The following is an 11,117-nucleotide window of genomic DNA, read 5'->3' on the forward strand; positions in this document are numbered from 1 at the left end:
TATATATGTAAATATTTATGTACATAGCACATTTTTTTCTCCAAACATTTGTTAATGGGCACTTAGATTGCTTCCATATCTTTGATGCTGTAAATAATGCTATAGTAAACGTATAAGTGCATGGACCTTTTTGATATAATTTGTTTTCATTTGTGTAGATACTGAGTAGTGTGATGGCTGGATAAAATGGTAGTACTGCTTTTATTTTTGAAAAATCTCCAAACAATTTTCCTTAGATATCGTACTAATTTACATCTCAACAGCTGTGTATATTGTTATGTTTTTTCCACATGCTTGTGATCATGTTATTTTTTGTTGTTGTTGATAGTCATTTTGACTGCTGTAAGTTGGTGTCTCAAAGTAGTTTTCATTAACATTTCTTTGATGATTAGTGATGAGTATTTTATACACTTATTGGCCATTTTTACATTTGCTTTTAAATAATGTTCATTTAAAGAGAACTCAAATGTTTAGCTTAATAATTTTATCCTTCTTCTCAAGTTAATAATAGAAAACTGTGATTCACATAATTTCAAAGTTACCCACGTTGACCAAACTAACAGCAGGGATTTGAGTAAATTTCCAGATTGTATATTCATTTCTCAGATATTGTGAATAAGTCAATATATTTTTCACTATATATATTGAGTTTTAGTTTGAGTATCACTCTTGTCGTCCAGACTGGAGTGCAGTGGCACACTCACGGCTACTGAAGCCTTGACCTGCTGGGCTTAGGCAATCTTTCCGCCTCAGAACTACAGACACATCCCACCACGCCCAGGTAGTTTTTCTGTGTGTGATTTATTGTAGAGACGAGGTGTCAGGCAATCCTCTTGCCTCGGCATCCCAAAGAGCTGGGATTACAGGTTGAGCTATAGCGTCTGGTCATATTTTTCACTGTTATACAGAGTTGTTTAGAAGGAGGTTAAGAAATTGCCATCAAGAAAATAAATGACATATGCCAAAAACACCTTTTTAATTGTTTCTTAGGGGTGTCACATTATTTTAAACTAGATAAACCCCCATTTTTATCTGATTTCATTTTGGCTGAATACCAGCGTTCCAAGAGCAGGTGGTACATATGCATTCTCTGTACTTCTCCCTGCTACATTCAACTATAAGCTATAAAAGTAATAACACAAGCAAAGGAGAACTCTGAATGTTAGAAATAGAATGCCGAAATGGTTTGAAACCCAGGGCCTAGGGATCAACAGAGTGTCTGGGTATCTTCAATCCCCAACCAACAGATAAAGTTAAGTAGGCCTGCTGTTTCTTATACCTGACCTAGCAATATTTGCAATATTAAAACACAGGCCAATAGTTTGAGGAGGAGGCAGCAGTAATGAGGACACACACAAAAGCAGTGCTGTTGGTGCTAGAAACATCTGTTTCAAGATTTTTGTATTGCAAGGGTCCATTCATTTTATGATCAACATGCACAATCAAGATATACTTAGTCTTCCTTATAAATAGTAAAATTAAATAACATTTTTTTTTAGAATTAAAGCATATATGTAAGCATGGCTTCTGTGAAAAGAAGTAATGCAGTGTGCATTAGCAAAATGTGAATACAAATAAACTATTTTAAAGTCAAGCTATAATATCTTCTTAGTTGAAAATAATTCAAAAAATATGTACAAGAAAATAGATTATATCTACAAATATATTCCTGACTGAAATAAGCTTTTAATAAAGTATTTGAAACATTAAAAATCATACCATTTCTTCTTCATCATCTATATAAAGCAGATTGGAGTTCATAGAAGCACAGGCCATCATACTCTCATTCCAAGGTTTTTTTTCCTTTCCAATGTAATAACAGCTATTGGAATATGTAAACCATTTCTCTGGACAACTACAATTATATGCTGAGGAAACATTGTAAATTACTATCCAGAAAAAATATGAACACATTAAAATGAAAGTTAATGTGCAAATTTACAAAGGTTTGTCATATATGTACATAACATATCAAGGTATCCTCACAGGATGGTACATATAACTAAAAACCCACACATTCATACACAGTCACACTTTAAAGGGGCAGCCTCTCATTCCCTAATTGTGTTCACACATGAAGCAAACCAACAGACAAAAGGTCACATTACACACATCTTTAAATCATTGAACAGACATAATGTTTTATAATGTAAAAATGTTTTAACTCATGATTTTATAGCAATAGGAATATGTGACTAATAACAAAAAAGGGTATAGTGATTACGAATGAATATTTATATTTATTGCTTCAGAAAAGAAAATAAGCTCTTAAAATCTTTATGTACAGACGTTTATTGCAGTTGTCATAATTTATTTCCCCTCAATAAATCTCTGGTTACTTTTTCATTTCAAAGAACAATACAAAATTAAAACTGTTATTATCAGAACTTTGGAAATCATTATGTACCTTTCTGATTGCTTGCATTTTGGAAAGAATTGATCTGCTTCTGTGTTGCAATAGCTAGAAAAATTAAAATAATCTTTATAAAAAACTAGTGCCTGTATAAGACATAATAATGTTAGTTTCTTTGAAATTGGTAAATTATTCAGATATTGAAAATTAGGGTTGTACAAAGAAAAAGTATATAAAATAATAGAGGTTTTGGAAATATATTTTAAAAGCATAAAGGGCTAAATTAAATATTTCATACAGTACTTGATTTAGCTACTTTCAAAAATTAATTTCTATTTCTGCTTTTTTAATGTGTAAACATGTTTTAGTGTTTGAAATCAGAGCAGGTACATATAATTAAAAGCAAATGCATTTTATAATTATTTAATTTATACTTTTGACAAGTTCAGATTAATCATTCCACATTTAATTAAAAAACAAATGTCATATGAGCACTCTATTCCCCAATATTTTAAAATTTTTAGAGGCACTTCTATTCATTTAGTTGAAAAGCCCCCCTTTGTTATTCTAATATATACTTACAAATGCTAATAACTCTTGTTACCATGGTCACTATTAAGGCAAAACAGATTATTCCCAGGATCCCAGAAATTAGCTTCTCTGGAGGTAATGATAAATCTGCATGGAGAGAAATAAAAAAGCAGAGATAGGAGAGATGGAGACAGTTGTTTAAAAGATTTGCATGCAAGAGAACCCACATGTCTAAAAATCATAGAGATAAACTTGAGCCAAATCACACATCCCATGATAATCTTTTTTCTGTGAGTATACCACTGCATTTTAAGTAAATATAATGCTCCGTGATTTGCTGGACAAACATTACAAACTTCAACAATGTCTGGGTAAAATTAGTCTCCATATTTCATATTAAAATAGCATAACTCATCTTGGAACTGTGATCTTCACAAATAAAAAAATATGTGAGCACTGCCCGCTCTCTTCCCATATTCTGGTAACCAAGCTGCACATTCTGGACAGTTATATTGAGAATCTATTAAATGCTTTACCTTTGACTTGGGTTGTTTTCTCATTGTCTTGAATATCCTGAGAAGCAGTTTGAAGATTTAAGTCTGCATAGATTATTTCCTGTTCAGTCACTAAAATGGTGCTTTTATTTTCCTTAGATTTTCGTTCTTGGCTCTTCAGGTTTTGGGAAAAATTCATTTCTGAGTAGATTACTCCTTGATTATCCATCTTTGCAGCTATGTGTTATCAGGAACTGTACTCAATAACAACAGAGCTTAAGTAACTAATACATGATTTATAATGACAACTGCTATCACAGTCAAAAGGAGCAAAAGGAAGAGTAAGTACGAATACTCATTTTTTATTGAATAACCTATAGTTTTTATTCTAATTTCCTTTGAGCTTAAACATATTTCTTATGGAAAAGTATTTTTTTTTTTTTAAAAAAGGTTTACATTTTTTGTGAAAATATTATTGCTGGGGCAATGAAAAACAATAAACTAGTAAAATAAAAAAGAAGTTCATGAATTAAAATACATTTATTAGTTAAAGTTTGATTCCACAAACATATTTTAATATCAACACAAGACAATACCAGCATTAAAAATTGAAATTAGTAAAACCTATGCTTTTTTATAGGAATTTTGAAATCCAATGTTTGTTAACACATGTCTGTACATGGAAAACACTCATGTTGACATATATATTATTTTTTAACCCCCTCTATATTATATTCTTTTTTTTTTTTTTGGAGTTGGAGTCTCACTCTGTCACCCAGACTGGAGTGCAGTGGCTGCTTCCGGCCACCGCAGCCTCGACCTGCTGGGCTCAGGCGATCCTTCCGCCTCAGTCTTCCAAGTAGCTGGAATTACAGGTATGCGCTACCACGCCGGGCTGATTTTTTGATTTATTGTAGAGATGAGGTCTTGCTGCCCAGGCGGGTCTCGAACCCGCGGGCTCAGGCAATCCACTCACCTCAGCCTCCCAAAGGGGCGGGATTACAGGCTGAGCCACCGAGCCCGGCTATATTATATTCTTTAAATTACTTTTATTTATGACTTACAGTCATTTATTCAAATGAATTAATAGTTACTAACTGTTTTTTGAATGAATGATAAATTCTGATAAATTATTAAGAATGTAACAATTTTTAGATTTTGGAAAATGTTACATGACAAAATAGAATTATGTATAACAGTATAGGAGACACTACAACTTAAAAGAATATTTATTTCATAGACATGTTGGCATTTATTTTCTGGCTAAAATATAAAGCCATAAAACAATACATAAAAATATAGATCATTTTTATCGCTTTTAGTTTTATTTTACAGAAAGATTCTATGGCTGTCAAAGTGAGTCAAGGTCATTTTAGCTGTGTATTTTTAACAATTCAGATAATTTAATAATTCAGCCAATGGAATCTGGAGTTAGAGAGATCTAGAATTAATTCTGACTTTAAAGCTTATAATGTCTGCCCTTTAAAAAGTTATTCAGTATCTAATAACTCAGCTTATTTTTAAAATGAGCATAAGAACTTATAAAATGTAATGCATGTAATACATTTACTAAATTGGCACTTAATGTTTTCAATAAATATCAGCTATTTTAATTATTATTTTCATCATAATTACTATGTTATTTTTGATTCATGTCAGTTAAAGCATGAAAAATAAATCATTAGAAAAGTCTCTTATACAAGTGTGGTACATCTTTTTGTAACTTTTGATTAACTTTTAAAAAGTAGTTTTAAAAATACTTTAATTAAATTTAGAATTTTATGTAATCTACTTCATTTTGGTTTTTATTTAAAATAAAAATTGCTTTTATTTACTTTACATAATTTTTAGTAGTGTGTTAGACTTTTATTAACCAATTTATTTATTTTAGCAATCTCTGTACAACAGCTAACCTAAATATAAAATTTTACATTATTCAAAAAATACACAATGTACTGTTTAAAAAACCAAAATTAGTTTGTAGTCATGATGTTTATAGGTTTTACTTAACTGATATTGACTAACAAACCCAAATATGTGTGAATGAAATTAACTAGTTCTCGACAGACTATAATCTGAAATCCTTAAAAAAATTACCCAACATATTTCATATATCAGGGTTTTATCCCAAATTATTCAAAGATAGCAATGTTATACTTGATTTTATTGTGTATGAACTGTATCCCCATTGCACCACATCTAACACTTGCTATCTCCCACTAAATGAGGTAGGCTATTTCAGAGAGAGGAAAAGTAGCCACACGTACCTCCTGTCTCCAGAAAGTCATGCATCCTTTAGAGGAGAGGCTGGGAATAAAAGGTGAAATTTAAAGGCATATATCCAGAGAAAGAACAAACAATGTCTGTGATCTTCACAGACTGTTTCATGAAGGCTCAGAGTGAGGTAAGAGTGGAAAAAGTTGATTGCTCATATGTCACTTAAGGTTTAAACAGGAAATTCTCATGCATGGGCTATATTGAAATAAGTTTATCTCATACACACCTCCAAAATACAAGGGATTTGGGTTCCTATTAAATGGACTAGGTAGGCTTTGAACATGTGTCATTAACTTACTCGTTTTCAAGTGCTTCTAAAAAGCTGTTTTTATATTCTACAAGAAATAGAGGATAGAGAGCGACCACATATATAAACTTTTTTCCATCTCCATCATAAGTATTGCCAACTTAAGCCTTATTAAGAGTGTCTCTGCAGTTTAAAACCCACTTTTAGACTAGATTGTTAATTTTTGAACATTACACACATCTTTTCTTCATATCCTTATTATGTCTCTCCATTATAATGGATGGAATTATAAAATTTATAATATAGTTAACATGTATTTGCTGATATTAGTCACTTATTATTATGATAAATTATTAAAGTGCCAACTTATTGTAGCTAGCACAGATGCCACTGCTGCCAAAGTCATATCCTTTTTTTTTTTTTTTTTGAGTTGGAGTCTCACTCTGTAGCCCAGACTGGAGTGCGGTGGCACGCTCCCAGCCACCACAGCCTCGCCCTGCTGGGCTCCGGCGATCCTTCCGCCTCAGCCTTCCAAATACCCAGAACTACAGGCGTGCGCTGCCACGCCAGCTAATTTTTTGATGTATTGTAGAGATGAGGTCTCACCAAATTGCCCAGGCGGGTCTCGAACCCGCGGGTTCAGGCGATTCACTCACCTCAGCCTCCCAAAGCTTGGGATTACAGGCTGAACCACCAAGCCTGGCTCAAATTCATATTCTTAACTTCTCTGCATTAGTTATTAAATTCCTGTATTTGATTTTGATTTTTTAAACAAAGTATTTAATTTTAGCTTTCCCTTGATAAAAATAAACGTATCTGGGAAGGATAAAACATTAATCAATTGTAAAATATATCACCAAGCCAGATTTTGAAATATTAAATAGCTATTCACTAAATGATTCATTCATTCATCCTCCTCCATGACTAATTATCTCTACTTTAATAGGAATATCTAGTTGTAATTGACAAAAACCCAAGTCAAACTATACGTGGAAAACAAGGTTATTTTAAAATCTCATTTAAGAGGTTGGTCAGCAAGTTGGCATAATATAAGATTCTCCAGTTATAATCCCCCACAACAACAATACATTTTCAGTCATCCGTGGACAATAATACCCATGTGGGAGCCTCAGGTAGGGGTTTGCAGAACCCCAGTGGAGCTCAAGTTGCTGGAGGGTTGTTTTAAAGGATGAATGTGCACTCAAATGGCAGGCTCACCAACAGTGATTCCATCTCCAGGCATGGAAATTGGCCATATCCCTGTGGGCTTGGCTTCTGCCCCATTTGTCCTTGGTTGTGCTGCTAAAGCTATCTGCTAAATGTCCCAGGAGAAGAGACGCACACTATATCTCAAGAGATAGGCCTATCAACAGTAGTCTCTATGTGTAAAAAGTCCTCTAACGTAGCTTTAGCTAGTCTTAGCTACAATCTGAGATCAATCTTGCATCCACAGGACCTTTTTGATAGACATGCACATCTGTGTCCCTGGGGTAAGCTTGCTGACCTCAGTCTGTAGAAGATACTAAATGGCCAGGAACCTGCTGCAGACCCATTCAACTGTGACCAGATCACTACAGAAAATTGCTGAGAGACTCGCCCAACTCCGCCACCAGTACAGGCTTCCTGTCTTCAATTCCACAGCAGATCCTGAATCATCCCTGAATCTTGATGCCACCCCCTCTTAGCTGAGAAGTTTTGCGTTCTCAAGACCTAGAGGAGGGTCATGCTTATCCATATACCCCTGGTAGACCATTAACCTAAGTTGCACAGTAGATCTTGCAATGTATTTTATGTTATCTGGCTTTTACTATTTAACTTTTACTATTACTGAACTGTGCAAGAACATTACAGCCATCTACCTCCATATGGTATTTTCCAATTTTTTGTTCAAATGTTGCCATATATTTTACTTGTGTACTTTAAAATAAGGTGTTATTATTATTGTTGTTGTAAAGTATTTGTATTTCTTTATTCATATATTTATCTGGAAAGAACTCATTATTTTCTGTTTAGTTTTTGCTTTACCTGTGATTTTATTCTGTTGGCCTGAAGAATTTTATTCTTTGCACTGCATGTCTTCCAATTGACAATTTCATTGGTTTTTGCCTGAAAATATTATTTCATATTCACTTTTACTACTCTTTTTTAAATTAAATAATTATATGTTTTTAGATTTTTAATTTATTTTAACTCAATGCTATTACACCTTTCGGGGTTTACAAAACCTTTTTTGAAAAACAAGTTATATTATTTTTGTTCTTTTAATGACAATATGTTAGTCTGATATTATAATTTGTCTATGGGAAATATGACTGTTATGTATATTGATGCAGTTTTCTTTTTTATGCATTATTTGGCTTACTGAGATTCTTGAAGTTATGACTTAATGTCTTGCAAAACTTGACAACAATTCTTAGCCATTATATATTTTCAAATGGTTATTCTTTATCAGGTTTTTCTCCCTATGCATTTCTGATTTCACCTACTTTAGAATACTTACTGCAGTGCATATATTACATCTATATATTAATGACTTTCAAATTTAATTTTAAAAAGTCCTCTATGTGCTTTCTTCTAGATATTTTCTATAGACTTGTGTCTAGTTGAATAACTTAGTGTTCTCTTGGGCCAATGGATGACAATATTCATCACTGAATTACCTAATTTTAGATATTTTTAATTGTAAATATCTATGGATTTTATATAGATTACATATATTTATATAACCATTTATGCCTTCATTTATTTTGTCCACTTTTTTACTTTGTTCTTTTTTTTGGGGGGGGAAGGTTAGAAAGTGGGATTTATTAAGACAGAAAAACTCCCACAGTAAGAAGGGTCCTGAAAGAAGGTCACTCATGTTTTATTTTTTTACTGTGTGTTTTCATCTTTAGTTATAGTTTACTTTGTCATAGATTACTTACTCTGAAGTTTGAATTACTTACTCTTAATCTGCTTTTTTCTATTGGATATTTGTCACGTTTTTGCCTTTTTCATTTTTTTTTAATTTATTTTTTAAATTTTTATTATAAAGATGTGGGGTACATTTCAGGGTTAGGTACACAAACATTGATCATGCAGGTACCCTTGTTGATGAGGTATGTCTCCCCTCCCTAGCAGTTTCCCTCAGCTGCCAATCCCACCCCCTCCCCTGACAATTTCTATCTACTGCAATTACTTTCTTATAGCATTATAATTGTTTAAGGTCTGTTTATGAATGAGAAATATGGAACTCTGTTCTTTGTTTCTCTGATAAATCACTGAGTATGATTGATTCCAAATCCATCCAAGTTGTTACAAAGTCCATATATTTATCTTTCTTTATGGCTGCATAATATTCCATCATATATATGTACCACATTTTTTTAAATCCTGTCCTGCTTCGATGGGCAATACGGTTGGTTCCATGTTTTTGCAATTGTGAATAGAACTGCAACAAACATACATGAACAGGTATTTTTTTGGTAGAATGAGTTGAGTTCCTCTGGTATATTCCCAATAGGGGAATTGCTGGGTCATATGGAAGGTCAATTTCTAGTTCTTTCAGGAATTACCACACTGTCTTCCAAACAGGCTGCACCAGTTTGCATTCACACCATCAGTGTAGAAGAATTCCTTTTCCTCCACATCCTTGCCAGCATCTGTTTTTGTTTGTTTTATTAATGATGGCCATTCTTACAGGAGTTAGGTAGTATCTCAGTGTGGTTTTGATTTGCATATCTCTGATGATGAGGGAGGCTGAGCACTTTTCCCTGTGTCTGTTTGCTGCCCATATGTCTTCTTTTGAGAAGTGTCTATTCATGTCTTTTGCCCACTTTTTAAAGGGACTGTTTGTTTTTTTCCTTTCAGTGCATTTGAGTTCCTTGTAGATCCTAGATGCAAGGTCTTTGTTGGATAAATGGTTGGCAAATATATTTTCCCATTCTGTGGGCTCTCATTGCTCTCGTAATGGTTTTTTTGCTTTGCAGAAGCTCATTAATTTGATGAGGTCCCACTTGTCTATCTGATTTCTTAAGGTATTGGCCTTTAGGGTTCTAAATAGAAATTGGTTCCAAGTTTCCATAAGGGTGTCTCCTGCATTTTTTAAGATTCTTATAGTTTGAGGTTTCACAATCATGTCTTTGATCCATTTAGAGTTAATTTTTGTATATGGTGATAGGTAGGGGTCCTCTTTCAATCTTCTGCATGTGGTCAGCCAGGTTTCCCAGCAAAATTTGCTGAATAGGTTCTCCTCTTCCCAGTGGTTGTTGTTCAAGGCTTTGTCAAAGGTGAGTTGGTTGAAGAATTGAGGCTTTGCTTCCAGTATCTCTACCTTGTTCCATTGGTCTATGTGCCTGTTCTTGTAAATACCAGGCTGTTTTGATTACTATAGCCTTATAGTAAAGTTTGAAGTCTGGAAGTGTGACACCTACTGTTTTGCTTCTTTTGCTAAGGATTGTTTTGGCTATTCATGGTCATTTATGTTTCCATATTAATTTCTGTATTGTCATTTCCAGGTCTGAGAAGAATGATGTTGGTAGCTTAATGGGTATTGCATTAAATATGAAGATTGCCTTTGGTAGAATGGACATCTTAATAATGTTGATTCTTCCTATCCATGAGCATGGAATATTTTTCCATTTGTTGTATTCTTGGATTTCTCTAAGCAGTGTTTCATAATTTTCATTGTAAAGGTCTTTCACTTCTTTGGTTAGAAAGATACTTAGGTATTTCTTTCTTTTTTTGTGTGACTATTGTGAATAGGATTGTGCTTTTTATTTGGATCTCTGCCTGCTTGTTGTTGGTGTAAAGGAATGCAACTGTCTCTTGCACATTTATTTTGTACCCTGAGACTTTGCCAAAGTCCTTTTTCAGTGCAAGTCAATTTTGACAGATTCTCTTGCGTTTTCAAGGTATAGGATCATATCATCAGCAAAGAGGGATAACTTGACTTCCTCTTTGCCTATTTGGATACCCCTGATTGCCCACTCTTGTCTAGTTGCCAGAGCTAGGACTTCCAACACAATATTAAACAACAGGGGTGAGAGTGGGAAGCCTAGTCTTGTTCCAGTTTTCAGGGGAAATGTCTCTAATTTCTGGCCATTTCGCAATATGTTAACTGTGGGTTTGTCATAGATGGCACTTACTATGTTGAGGTATGTTCCTTCTATCCCTAGGTGTTTGAGGGTTTTTATCAAGAAGAAATGCTGGATTTTATAAAAAGTTTTTTCTGCAT

The 11,117-nt window shown here is 33.6% G+C and overlaps 1 protein-coding gene across 1 annotated transcript; it reads right to left on the reverse strand.

Moving 5' to 3' along the window:
- Positions 1-2,399: 2,399 nt before the first annotated feature.
- On the reverse strand, positions 2,400-3,607 carry LOC103271480 (NKG2-A/NKG2-B type II integral membrane protein-like). Its single transcript, XM_021718004.1, has 3 exons — positions 3,421-3,607; positions 2,936-3,031; positions 2,400-2,461 (listed from the first exon to the last, which is right to left on the reverse strand). Exons 1-3 carry the CDS (start codon positions 3,605-3,607, stop codon positions 2,400-2,402), a joined length of 345 nt encoding a protein of 114 aa, XP_021573679.1.
- Positions 3,608-11,117: the final 7,510 nt, after the last annotated feature.

This window comes from Carlito syrichta, unplaced genomic scaffold (assembly GCF_000164805.1).
Source record: "Carlito syrichta isolate Samal-C Ts95f unplaced genomic scaffold, Tarsius_syrichta-2.0.1 Scaffold311695, whole genome shotgun sequence".
NCBI lineage: Eukaryota > Metazoa > Chordata > Mammalia > Primates > Tarsiidae > Carlito > Carlito syrichta.